We start from the raw sequence: 13,584 nt of genomic DNA on the forward strand, positions 1-13,584 counted from the left end.
ACTCTCAAGAGTCTCCTCCAGCACCAGAATTCAAAAGCATCAATTCTTCAGCGATCAGCCTTCTTGGCAAGCTAGATCTTGCAATAGTGCGTGCTCAAGCCTAAACACCCTTTGTATGTTTCAGGGGTTAATAAAGGGTCACAACCAAATTCCCAAGCTGCAAAGAAATAATGCTATTTTGCTAAGCAGCGTGACATCAAAATGCTTCAAGAGCTGTAGTTGCTTTTTGAATTGAGAACCTCCCTCACTTACTGCAAACATTTTCATCAAGAGATTCTGCTGTTCTTGGGTTGCCTGGCTTTTCACACTTTCATCGTGTTCATATCCATTTTGGGATAAGTAGTCCAGGTAGCGGTGAAACAAGACAGAGCGCCAAAATTGCTCCTGAAGCATGCAGGAAAAAGAAAGGGGGGGGGGGGAGAGAAACACAGTTCAACACGTTGCTGTTTAATCAGGACCATTTGTAGGTCCTGATATTTGCAGGAATTTAACAAGGTCCTGAGATCATAGAATCATAGAGTTGGAAGAGACCACAAGGGCCATCGAGTCCAACCCCCTGCCAAGCAGGAAACACCATCAGAGCACTCCTGACATATGGTTGTCAAGCCTCTGCTTAAAGACCTCCAAAGAAGGAGACTCCACCACACTCCTTGGCAGCAAATTCCACTGTCAAACAGCTCTTACTGTCAGGAAGTTCTTCCTAATGTTTAGGTGGAATCTTCTTTCTTGTAGTTTGGATCCATTGCTCCGTGTCCGCTTCTCTGGAGCAGCAGAAAACAACCTTTCTCCCTCCTCTATGTGACATCCTTTTATATATTTGAACATGGCTATCATATCACCCCTTAACCTCCTCTTCTCCAGGCTAAACATGCCCAGCTCCCTTAGCCGTTCCTCTAGTACTTACAATAAACAAGCACACAAATTGCTCTAGTACTTACAATAAACAAGCACACAAATGCATGCCCTCCACATGCAATGCATGTAAACCGCTTTGAGGGTTTTTACAACACAGTGGTGTAGTAAATGAATGAATGAATGCAAACACACATATTCAACTACGGGCAGAGCTTCTGCACATTTTCTGGTCAATACATGCAATTTAAACATGAATTCAACAAATGTTTCTGACGAGCCCCACAGATAAGACCAAGGGGTTCTGCAGTGCTTTTCTTCACAACAGAGATAATTTGCATCAGAGGTGTTTTATATTAAACAACGTGTCAGATAAACTACTCAAGGAACTCACGTGCTCCACTTCCATGCAATACAGACAAAGCAAAAACCATACAAAATGGGTCTGAGAAAAGGAAGCAAACTGCAATCCCTTATTTAGGTCTTCAGTCTTCCGGCTCCAAATAAAGATATATTGTTTTCCCTTCAGTTTTTGGTGCTTGGTATTATTTTGAGTCCAGCATTTGTTATGTGTGGCTGCTGCAAGGAATTTGTCTATGACCGCAATCGGTTTTTATGTTAATATTTATCATATGACGTATGTGTTTTATGCGGTTATTATTTTTCACCTGGGATCCAAACGTACGAAGGGTGAAAAGTGCAATAAATAACGAACAACTATAATGTTGCTTTCATTAATAACACTGTCGTTGTTAACAAACCCCCTTTTCCAATATGGATCTACGGACCAAATCCCAAGTTCTGACTACATACACGCTGCGAGGGCTGCTTTAATAATCTGGAGACACATGTCAAGAGGGCAGCGATGCAAGACAGCCAGCAAACCAAACCAATGTTGACTTTCCCTACCTCCATCTGGCCCTTATCTGTTGCTGTCTGACAAAAAGGAAGCTTGAACGGCAGCACTGCTACTGCAGGACGGGGAAGGGTAGCGGGGAAACGGGCTCCTTTACAAGGGATGCACCTGCAAGGAGGGAAGCACAGAATTAAGATGCACACCTAAAAGCTGTGTCTCCCCCCACCCCCCGCCGAGTAGGCTCTGTCTAAAGGAGAAATTCATGCACTCACAGCACAATAAATAAAAGGTACAGCTTTTCTTGCATTTTACCACTTCAGTCTACAGGTCAGGGAGAGGCAGTTTCCGTACTCTCCCACATCAGAGGGGAGAAAAATGGCATGCGTTAGTTTTTATTTAAAAAAGTAACACATTACAAAAAGAGTAGAACAAAACTCCAAAAAAGCATTTGCTAAATCTACAATTTTAGCCCCATTCAATTACACTATTACAATCAAATCCTGCATTCACTCACTCTCCTAGGTGATTAATTTTTTAAAAAACACACATAAAGAGAAACCCTGTATTTAAATAACACACTTTCTGTCTTTTTCTTTCTTGGAAGAGGAAGGAAAACCACAATGACTGTGACTTGCATTCATCAACCCAGATGTATCCTGGGGCTTTTCATTAGTTTCCCTAGAAATGAATGACTCGATGGGGGAAGCAGAAGAACATGCCGTTTCTGTACAATTGGCCAAGTCCACAGATAAGAGCAAGATGCCTCCCTGAGTGGCTGCAGTGAGCCTAAGCTTAGCTTTATCAGGGGGAAATAACGCAACCATTGGAAGAAAAAGATAAAAGTAAAGCAACCATGTACAGCTGCGCTCTATATCTGCAGGGAGTCTGCAGCAAAAGGGGAGATTCAGGGCAGCCCTAAGGTGATGGTAGTTGTGACAATACCTTTTTTTAAAAAAATAAAATATTTATTCAGAGTTTAAAAGTTACAAAAAGGAAAAAAGAACAGTACAAAATACAAAGAAAGAATACAACAACAACAAAGAAAGAAAAATAAAATAAAAATAAAAATGAAAAATACATTCACTTAAAAATATAAAAAGAACTGATTAGACCTTTACATAACTTTCTTCCTTTACTTATTTCCTTGACCTCCCCTCACCTCCCAATTTTGTATTCTAGTTCAAATCGTTATTTCAGCAAATCCTTCCAACCTTATTTTCATTTAAGTAATTTATTATATTATAATTTAACGTCCTCTCTTTCATCAAGTTCATCAACTCATTTTTACTTAATCCTTTATATTATTTCTACCAAAACCACCTAATTTTCTTTTCCAACATCTTTCTAACATTCCTTAATTTTACAATATTTTTGAAGATATGCTTTAAATTTTTTTCCAATCTTCTTCCACCGACTCTTCTCCTTGGTCCCGGATTCTGCCAGTCATCTCAGCCAATTCCATATAGCCCATCACTTTCGTCTGCCATTCTCTCGGGTGGGTAGTTCTTGTGTCTTCCAATACTTTGCGATGAGTATTCTTGCTGCTGTAGTAGCGTACATAAAAAAGGTTCTATCCTCCCTTCGCACCAGTTGGCCGACCATGCCCAGGAGAAAGGCCTTTGGTTTCTTCTGGAAGGTATATTTAAATACCTTTTTCATTTCATTATAGATCATCACTGAAGGCAAGAGTGGCCTGGTGCAGTGAGACCTGCTTCTCCAGCAGCTGGAGCTTGTTTGTTAACTGTATTTTCACTCTGAAGGTCTCGATTATTTCTTCTGTAATAGTGAATTTATTCCGCCTACCAAACTGTTGCGGTTTTTGTTTTACTTAAATTTATTATGCTTTGTTAGCTAGCTGCTGTTAGAAGCTGCTCTGGGGACAGCTCACTTTGGAAAGGTAGCAAAAATTAAACCAAAGCAAGTCAATTAAGGGCAGCCTTAGTTGCACAGCTAGCCGTTTAAAGGGGAAGAGACGCTTTCATTGCTAGCAGCTCCACACAGACCTCTTCCCACCCAAGAAATTTAGGCTGCAGGGGTCTGGACTAAGCAGGCAGCAGTGGAGAAGTTGTAGACAGACAGCAGCAGAGGATAAACGGACAGGTGGCTTTGGACAAAACCACCTGAATATTCACGTGCTTTTCTGTTGTATAACCATGCAAACTCTAACTTCCTACCTGAGCTGCTGTGGGTTTTCATGAATGCCCACAATCCAGTAGTGATCTGACTTTCCTTTACAGTGCTCCCTTGTGTCACAGACCGGGGTCCAGGTATTACCAAGTCCTCGGTTCAGCATGCGCACGACACCCTCAGAATCCGCATAACAAGGGGTACCTACAAAATCAGGAACACACACACACAGTGTTGTTTTGAGGGTTCTCTCTGAAGCAGACGCATGAGCTACAGGTAGGATGTTAAGTGCAGCAGTCCTCTCTGCCTTACTGAATAAAAAAAGTATGGCACATTTTGAAGAGAATCAGGGGCTGTTAACTTTGGAAATAGCCCCACCTTCTGGTAGTCTGTAGTAACTAAGTTGTTGAAATTCAGTTTTAACAGCCATGTCCCCTTGCAATCTTCAAGAGCAAACAAATGCACAAGTATCAGTGACCCTTTAAAGCTCGTAGACAGTGAAAATGATGTTACTCTTGCAGGATAGCCACCTATCATTCACAAAGGAGCAGTGCTTGGTCCCCTTCCCCACCCTGGTATCTTCCTCAAGTTTAGAGATGCTAAGTTTTGCTCCTGAAAAGCTCCTTGCCCAGATCCATCTCCACAGATCTGGGTGTTCACTAATAATGCTGAACTTCCCCGCTTAGGACGTTGCAGGCATCTCCACCTATTAGGACAGGCATAGGCAAACTCGGCCCTCCAGATGTTTTGGGACTACAACTCCCATCATCCCTGACCACTGATCCCGTTAGCTAGGGATGATGGGAGTTGTAGTCCAAAACATTTGGAGGGCAGAGTTTGCCCGTGCCTGTCTTAGGAGGCTGCAGGCATCTTCAACACCACCAGTGACCAATTTAGCTTGTAAACCAGCCCTTTGGGATAACGGCTTGCACCCTAACTTCCCTTCCACTCATCAGTATCGTTATTTTATTCCGATTTTTGCCCGCCCTTCACCATCGGGTCCAAGGGCTGCAAACATCCAAAACTGAATATTAAAAACTGCTATAAAAAATTATAGTCGCAGAAATAGGGTGAGTTCACATTCATGGACCAGGGCTTTCCCTTCTCTCTCCGCCCCCCCCCCCCAGTCCTGGGGGCTGGGGAGCCTTTGGGAATGATTTGGAATATAGTGCAGATGGCTGCAGGGGAGGTGGTGGAAACCGGCTCCTCTCACTTTCATGAAGAGAAACTTAGGATCCAAACCAGTGAGCAATATACAGTGGTGCCCCGCAAGAGTATAGCATCTAGATCAAGGGAAGTAATAGTGCCACTGTATTCTGCTCTGGTCAGACCTCACCTGGAGTACTGTGTCCAGTTCTGGGCACCACAGTTCAAGAAGGACACTGACAAACTGGAACGTGTCCAGAGGAGGGCAACCAAAATGGTCAAAGGCCTGGAAACGATGCCTTATGAGGAACGGCTAAGGGAGCTGGGCATGTTTAGTCTGGAGAAGAGGAGGTTAAGGGGTGATATGATAGCCATGTTCAAATATATAAAAGGATGTCACATAGAGGAGGGAGAAAGGTTGTTTTCTGCTGCTCCAGAGAAGCGGACACGGAGCAATGGCTCCAAACTACAGGAAAGAAGATTCCACCTAAACATTAGGAAGAACTTCCTGACAGTAAGAGCTGTTTGACAGTGGAATTTGCTGCCAAGGAGTGTGGTGGAGTCTCCTTCTTTGGAGGTCTTTAAGCAGAGGCTTGACAACCATATGTCAGGAGTGCTCTGATGGTGTTTCCTGCTTGGCAGGGGGTTGGACTCGATGGCCCTTGTGGTCTCTTCCAACTCTATGATTCTATGATTCTAAGATGAATGCCTCGCAAAACGAAAAACCCGCTAGACGAAAGGGTTTTCCGTTTTGGAGGTGCTTCGCAAGACGAATTTCCCTATGGGCTTGCTTCGCAAGACGAAAATGTCTTGCAAGTTTTTCCGACTCCCCCCCCCCTTTTTCTAAGCCGCTAAGCCGATTATCCGCTAAAAGCCGCTAATAGCGCTAATCCGCTAATGGGCTTGCTTCGCAAGACGAAAAAACCGCTAGACGAAGAGACTCGCGGAACGGATTCTTTTCGTCTTGCGAGGCACCACTGTATCCAGTTATGTCTATCCACTAACAGAACAAACTTTCACTTGTGCAATGGGACTTCCTCTTCTGCTTACACACCCCCTTGTACCCACCCACCCCCTCAATATAAAGGATCATAGGAACTTCTAGAATAGAATTGATGGGGCGTGAGAGGGCTGCGGGGGAGAGTAGAGGAATGGGAAGTCTGTCGCACAATGCTGCACATTTCCTCCCCAGGAAAATGATACTGACATATCTCAGAAAAAAGGAGAGAAGCGAACCATCTTACCTTCTGCTGAAAATCCTAGCCATGTCAGATAGGATTTCCTGGAAAGAGGAAGTGGGTCACCGTGCAAAAGCTGCCTCTTCTTCCTTCCCAGCTCTAGCAGCTGCACCCCAAGACACTGATCCCCATCAAAACCAGTACCTATAAAAGCAAGAGGGGTGGGGGCAATTAATTCTAGACCGAAGGAAGTTGCAGAACAGGAGCTGCTGCTGGTGGGTGAAGATAGCTGGAAGTTGCTCTGTCAGTGTGCCATTTTCTGGGCACCTGAAGGACCTGGCTGAATTTCTATCCCCTGGATAATTTTTAAGCATTCGCAGAAATATCTAAGTTCTTAAGTCTCGGTTATTCCTTTTATAATACTGAATTTATTCTGTCCGCTAAATTGTTGGTGTCAGGGAACTGCCATCGGCTCAGAGGAGAGAAATAGAAGGGCAGTTGTGTTACAGGGAACCTCCAAAAATCTTGCGACGCAGTTCCTCTTCTGGGGAGGAGGAAAGCCCCACCTCCAGTGGAGAAGAGGTGCAAGGACCAGAGGTTGCTGGTGAGAGCCTAAACACCGCTTCTGGCCAGGCCGGACAGGAGGGAAACATGCCCTTGCCATCGCCCATCCTGCGCAGTAGTTTGAGGTGCAGAGAGGGGAGGAGGCGTTTGGGGGTAACGAAACTTATGTTGGGGGAGGTCCAAAAAGAGACCACTCCCGGATTCTGCTAGCGACTGAGCCAGACATGAGCTTTGGGGCTCTTCACTGTAAATAGTTTGCACCAAAATAAAGCCTGGTCGGAGGTCCTGCCTGGTTACTCTCGAGCAACCGCAACAGCCATCTGACAGCTGGTTTTTGTCTTACTTGAATTAAATGATATATTTTGTTAAGTGGCTGTTTGTGGCAGGACTTCTCCTGCCTCTCTCCTCCTCCCCCCAACACCACAGCCTTCCATCCTCCCACCCCATCCTCCCCCCAAGTCTGCTAAGGAGGGTTCCCCAACCTGAAGGGTGGGGTCTGTGAGGGAGAAGAGAATCCATCCTGTCAACCGTGTCTGTTCAGCTAGCAGATGGATACTGTCAGCTTTGACCCTCATTATCCCAAAACATACGTATAGGTCCGTATAGTTATAGCTATGATTTTCCCAGTAGTGATGTATGGAAGTGAGGGCTGGACCATAAAGAAGGCTGATCGCCAAAGAATTGATGCTCTTGAATTATGGTGCTGGAGGAGACTCTTGAGAGTCCCATGGGCTGCAAGAAGATCAAACCTCTCCATTCTGAAGGAAATCAGCCCTGAGTGCTCACTGGAAGGACAGATCCTGAAGCTGAGGCTCCAAGACTTTGGCCACCTCATGAGAAGAGAAGACTCCCTGGAAAAGACCCTGATGCTGGGAAAGATGGAGGGCACAAGGAGAAGAGTACGACAGAGGACGAGATGGTGGGACAGTGTTCTCCAAGCTACCAGCATGAGTTTGACCCAACTGCGGGAGGCAGTGGAAGAGAGGAGTGCCTGGCGTGCTCTGGTCCATGGGGTCACGAAGAGTCAGACACAACTAAATAACTAAACAACAACAACAACAACAACAACAACAATCCTAAAACAATTCCAATGAAGTCTAAACTTCATTGTGGCAAGACGGGGTGTCAGAGAGACGGGTGGTGTAAAGCCAGTAGTACAATTACAAAGAAATGGAAGTCGTTGGGCATGTGATGACAGCTCACTTTAGAAATGCAACTAAATTAACATGTTCAACATTTCCCCATTCAAAATCAAAGCATGATGCTTCTATGGCATTTTTTGAAACAGAAGTTGCAGCAAAAAAGGAGGTGGAGGGGAAACATAACTAACCCCGAAACATATAAACAGGAAAAAGAAGCCTGCCAGGGAAATCACCTTTGTGAAAAGCCACCAACAGCTGCTCTCCGTGTCCCGCCATGGACACCACAGGGCCAGGGAGGCTGAAGATGTCTTTCTGAACTCCTCCATTCGTGAAGAGGCGGAGGAGAAGAGTGCTTGTGGCACACGCAGCCCAGCCCTGGCCCAAACAAACCGCTTCAATCTCTTCATTCTGCAGCATGTCAACTGTCCACTCCTTGTTGGAATCCCAGGAGTTAAAATGTATGCAGTGAAGCTTGCTGAAAATGGGAAAAAGCGAGGGGGGAATGGGAAAGAAAAAACAAGAAGTAATTAGGGATGTTCAGACTAGAGTCTTTTTGCTGAACATGTTTTTCAGGGTGGGGGGGGGCTTCACGCAATAGTCGCAGTTTTGTTGGAGACTAAATTAAACCAGGGGGACGCAGGTGGCGCTGTGGGTTAAAGCCTCAGCGCCTAGGGCTTGCCGATCGAAAGGTCGGCGGTTCGAATCCCTTCGGCAGGGTGCGCTCCCGCTGCTCGGTCCCAGCGCCTGCCAACCTAGCAGTTCGAAAGCACCTCCGGGTGCAAGTAGATAAATAGGGACCGCTTACCAGCGGGAAGGTAAACGGCGTTTCCGTGTGCGGCTCTGGCTCGCCAGAGCAGCGATGTCACGCTGGCCACGTGACCCGGAAGTGTCTCCGGACAGCGCTGGCCCCTGGCCTCTTAAGTGAGATGGGCGCACAACCCCAGAGTCTGTCAAGACTGGCCCGTACGGGCAGGGGTACCTTTACCTTTACCTTTTTAAATTAAATCAGAATGCTGGTTTGTACTGTTACAAGTTGAAAACATGCTAGGAAAACTGATCACCAATTTATTAATTAGTAAGTCTTCTTTCCTTTATCAGCTCCACCTTTTCTTTATTCCTCAGCTGTTCCCTTGAGGTTTTGCACGAAACGAACAGTATCTCCAAGAGATGTTGCACTAACAACAGCTCTGAGATCCATTCATCCTGATCATGACCACTACAGGTAAACCCCTGGCATGCCAAAAATAGGTTTGGTAGTGGGGTTTTTTTAAGAAGTTGTGTTCTTCACAGAAACAGTAAAATCAGCGTTACCTCGCTAGCTCCTCCGTGCTCTCGCAGGCTAGCAAAATAGCTTGACTAGAAAGGGCTGCCATTGTGTGATTCAAAGAATTTGGCAAGTGCATAGCGTGATGGATGGCCGTGTCATGGAATTCCACATCAATGGCGTTGTCCTGCTCATCATTATAGCAGCGAATAATACCAATAGAGTTCCACACCTATGGGAGGAACGTCAACAGTAACACTACTTTCAGAATTGCAACTTATCACCAAACTTAAAACCATGGAGAGACCTGGTCTGAACAAAGACATTGGATTCTTATCTCATTATACATGACAAAGCCATTTTTCACCTTCTCACCCCTTGCTTTTTCCTGTAAGGCCTATTGCAGTCGTTAAGAGTCGTCAACAGGCTCATCACAGCTATCTGCCAATCACCCAATCCCACCACCCTTCTGAGTAATACCCCTCCCCACCTTCTCACTATATAGAAGGGTCTGGTGACTTCCGTTTCAGTGTATCTGAAGAAGTGTGCATGCACACGAAAGCTCATACCAAGTACTAACCTAGTTGGTCTTTAAGGTGCTACTGGAAGAAAAGAAAAATTTATTTTGTTTTGACTACTTTCAGAAAAGCAACATACAGCCTTCAAATGCCTGCTTTCTACTCTGAATGGATCTCAGAGGCTACTACTCTTTTCCGAACTTAAAAATGGAAAGCATAATGCTAGTGGTCAACAAAATAGGTTTAAAGACTCTCTCAAGGCAAATCTTTAAAAATGTAGTATAAACACTGACAATTGGGAAACACTGGCCTGCGAGCGCTCCTGGAAGAAAAGAAAAATTTATTTTGTTTTGACTACTTTCAGAAAAGCAACATACAGCCTTCAAATGCCTGCTTTCTACTCTGAATGGATCTCAGAGGCTACTACTCTTTTCCGAACTTAAAAATGGAAAGCATAATGCTAGTGGTCAACAAAATAGGTTTAAAGACTCTCTCAAGGCAAATCTTTAAAAATGAAGTATAAACACTGACAATTGGGAAACACTGGCCTGCGAGCGCTCCAGTTGGAAAACAGCCTTCGCCAAAGGTGTCATGGGCTTTGAAGACACTTGAATTCAGGACAAAAGGGAGAAGCGTGCTAAGAGGAAGTCATGCTTGGCAAATGCACACCGTGATCACCTCCTGCCCGGAAACCAATGTCCCCGCTGTGGAAGGATTTGTGGATCCAGAATTGGCCTCCACAGTCACTTATGGACTCATTGTTAAAACCGTATTTATGGAAGACAATCTTACTCGGCTATGAGTGATCGCCGAAGAATGTTCACACAAATATCAGACAGGCAGGGTATAAATAATAAAATATTTCTGTTATTATTATTAAATATTATTGCTGGATTTTTGGAAACACTTTGCGATCCTTTTCTTGAAAATCAACATACAAAACCTTAAATAAAAATTATAAACTCTCCATCTCCCCCTTAATTAGATGGGGACAACTGGCTGATTATTTTGACATGTTTGGTTTAAAGGGCTGAGGGCGGAGGAAATTTCAAAAAGCAAAGGGGGATGACAATACCACATGCCCAAGAAAGGACTCCAATGTCTGTTGTGAAATGATCTGATAAATGCTGGCCAATATTATACCACAGAGGAGAGTTGAGGCTGCAGTGCAGACATACTACTGTGGTTTATTACTCCAAACAGCAAAAGACAGGGGCCATGTCTGGGAGACCAGGCAAGTTGCTTGCTCCTGTGACATTTCTCTTTTCATTTCTCTCCTTGTAAAGATGGCACCTTATTGATTGAAATTTATTGACCTTCCCTCACTCCTCTGTGGAATAACGCCCCATGACCTTGTTTCTTGGAAGAGGCGGGGAAGAGTCATTCCTACTCACAAAGAAATCTTAATCCACTTTTCCACCCCCATTCAGGCAATGAGGTGAGTACATACACCACCCTTTCTGGAAGGTTTTTCTGTGCAACAGCAGCCTATGTAGAGATGCACTGCTTTAAAAAAAAAAAGAAAAAAGAACTCAGCCCGCTCCCTCCCCCCCAAAAAGGAGACAACAATTGATGAAGGGACCAATTTATCTGGGAACTGGTACTGTTTTGGGTGGCATCACACTCCCTTGAAGGATCAGTTGCATAGCCTGGGGGTACTTCTCGGATCAGTATCACTCTTGGATCCTGAGGTGGGACCAATGGCCAAGAGTGCCTTTTCCCAACTTTATTATTATTATTATTATTTTAAAAATCAGCCAAAGAAAAGAAACTCACCATGAAGCGGTGAGTGAGGTGAACCGGAGTGGAGCCAGGCTGGAAGGGCTTTTGCTGAGGAGTTGGCACTGGCCCATCGTAGAAAGGCCTCTGGGTTGATGATAGTGGCAGCAGCGGGGCAAGGCTTTCCTGGTCGTCCTCTTCTTCCTCTTTGTCAAGGCCAGAGTTAGCTTTCAGCAATCCAGTATCTATGCAAGGCAGCTTTGTATCAGTGGCTTGGGAAAGCAAGGGCTTTTAAAAAAAATCTTGCAACACCCCCCCCCCCCAACCAAAGGATATTGTGAGCCAAGCTGGCAGCATCCTTGATGTGTCTGCAGTTCCTGCAGTGTTCGTCCTCCCTGCCCCCCACTACACACTCCCAAGCTTTGGGAAATTCAAACCTAGGGAGTTCTCATCATCCTCTATTATTGCCCCTCGGTTTCTGGGACGGCCCGATGCCATCATGGGGCCGTCGTCGTCCTCTTCGTCATTCCTCGCTGCTTTGGAACCCCAGTCGTCCCCAACCGAGTCTCTGTTCAGGAAGTCTTCGCCGTCATCCTCATCAAAAAGTTCGTCATAATCTTTGACACCAGGGGCAGATGCCTAAAGCCATGGTTTAAAAGTTACTGTCATAAAAGAATTACCCACCCGAGAAGAATGGCAGATGAAAGTGATGGACTATATGGAATTGGCTGAGATGACTGGCAGAATCCGGGACCAGGGAGAAGAGTCGGTGGAAGAAGATTGGGAAAAAATTAAAGTTTATCTTCAAAAATATTGCAAAATTAAGATTTGTTAGAAAGATGTTGGAAAAAGAAAATTAGGTGGTTTTGGTAGAAATGATATAAAGGATTAAGTAAAAATGAGCTGATGAAATTGACGAAAGAGAGGACGTTAAATTATAATATATTAAATTAAATTACTTAAATGAAAATAAGGTTGGAAGGATTTGCTGAAATAACGATTTGAACTAGAATACAAAATTGGGAGGTGCGAGGAGGTCAAGGAAATAAGTAAAGGAAGGAAGTTATGTAAAGGTTTAATCTGTTTTTTTTCTTTTTTAAGTGAATGTATTTTTATTTTGCTGTTGTACTCTATTTATTTTATTTATTTATTTATTTATTTATTTATTGTATTTTGTATTGTTCTTTTTTCTCTTTGTAATTTTTAAACTCTGAATAAATATTATTTAAAAAAATAAAATAAAAGTTACTGTCATAAAATCCACATAGTGCTATCAAGAAAACATCACGTTTTATCCTGAAGCCTGCCAAACTCCAGATTTACATGAGTGGATCAAGATTGCCACCCATGATGGGAAAGGATACCGAAGAAGCCAAGAAACTTCCGGTTTATATTACCTTGCAGTTTGATTTCTTTCCATCTACATCACAGACATTCTCAAGTAGTCCCAGATTGCCTTCCATGTCCGTATAAGCAACCTGCCCGCCTTTTGGGTGCCAAGCCAAACCACAGATGGTGTAACTTTTGTCATGCTTCACCCTAAAAAACAATGAAAAACCAGTGTTCTGTGCAGGTTTAAAATCACAATCTGTTAAACCCTCGCTACAGAAAAAGATTGTTTGGCTCACAGGACTTGGACAAATCATTCTTGGCTTAGCAAAGATCACTACAGCAGAACACAAGAACCCTGTGGAAAAACCCTGTGCCATGTATGAGTCCTAATACTGTAATTGTAATCAATTAAGTGAGAAACATACACACTAGTCCTCCTGAGCTCATCAAATCTTCTCAGTGTGCTACGTCCTTCTGAATCATACGTAGTTAAGAACAATTCTAATTGGTTCTTACTAAGACAGATGAATCACATGCGGTCTGTGCAACCCAAATCGCTATGCTCAGGCAGGCCCAACACCCAGCTAAAAATTAATGTGGCCCGTTTGTAGTTTGCATGGCTGATATACACAGAGGAATGTCTTAGGTCCGTGGGCCTGAAATTCCACATTCCTGCTCTAGGGCATCGGGATTTTTCACCCAATGGAAGTTGCCCTAATTTACATAGGATTTTTTCTCCCAAAAACAATCCCAGTTCAAAATTTTCCAGAAAATCCACACCACTGAGCACTGCAGTACAAAGAGGCTAACAGTTATGATTGCATGGAATGGACAGAGATGGCCCAATGAGAACAAGGCAGGCGTCTGTCCTGTCATAAGCTGCTTC

At 44.1% G+C, this 13,584-nt stretch overlaps 1 protein-coding gene across 4 annotated transcripts in view; it reads right to left on the reverse strand.

Annotated features, from left to right (window-relative positions):
* WDHD1 (WD repeat and HMG-box DNA binding protein 1) overlaps positions 1 to 13,584 on the reverse strand; it is a 37,017-nt gene that overhangs the window by 9,208 nt on the left and 14,225 nt on the right. For all 4 annotated transcript variants that reach the window (XM_079985400.1, XM_079985402.1, XM_079985399.1 and 1 more), the window contains exons 11-19: positions 12,764 to 12,905; positions 11,804 to 12,005; positions 11,424 to 11,611; positions 9,177 to 9,361; positions 8,099 to 8,340; positions 6,226 to 6,363; positions 3,883 to 4,039; positions 1,762 to 1,876; positions 253 to 384 (exon numbers count right to left, since the gene is read on the reverse strand). In XM_079985400.1, the coding sequence (XP_079841526.1) occupies positions 253 to 384; positions 1,762 to 1,876; positions 3,883 to 4,039; positions 6,226 to 6,363; positions 8,099 to 8,340; positions 9,177 to 9,361; positions 11,424 to 11,611; positions 11,804 to 12,005; positions 12,764 to 12,905 (1,501 nt within the window). The remainder of the gene's footprint in view (positions 1 to 252; positions 385 to 1,761; positions 1,877 to 3,882; positions 4,040 to 6,225; positions 6,364 to 8,098; positions 8,341 to 9,176; positions 9,362 to 11,423; positions 11,612 to 11,803; positions 12,006 to 12,763; positions 12,906 to 13,584) is intronic.

The sequence above is a fragment of the Podarcis cretensis genome (genome assembly GCF_951804945.1).
Source record: "Podarcis cretensis genome assembly, chromosome: 1".
Taxonomy (NCBI): domain Eukaryota; kingdom Metazoa; phylum Chordata; class Lepidosauria; order Squamata; family Lacertidae; genus Podarcis; species Podarcis cretensis.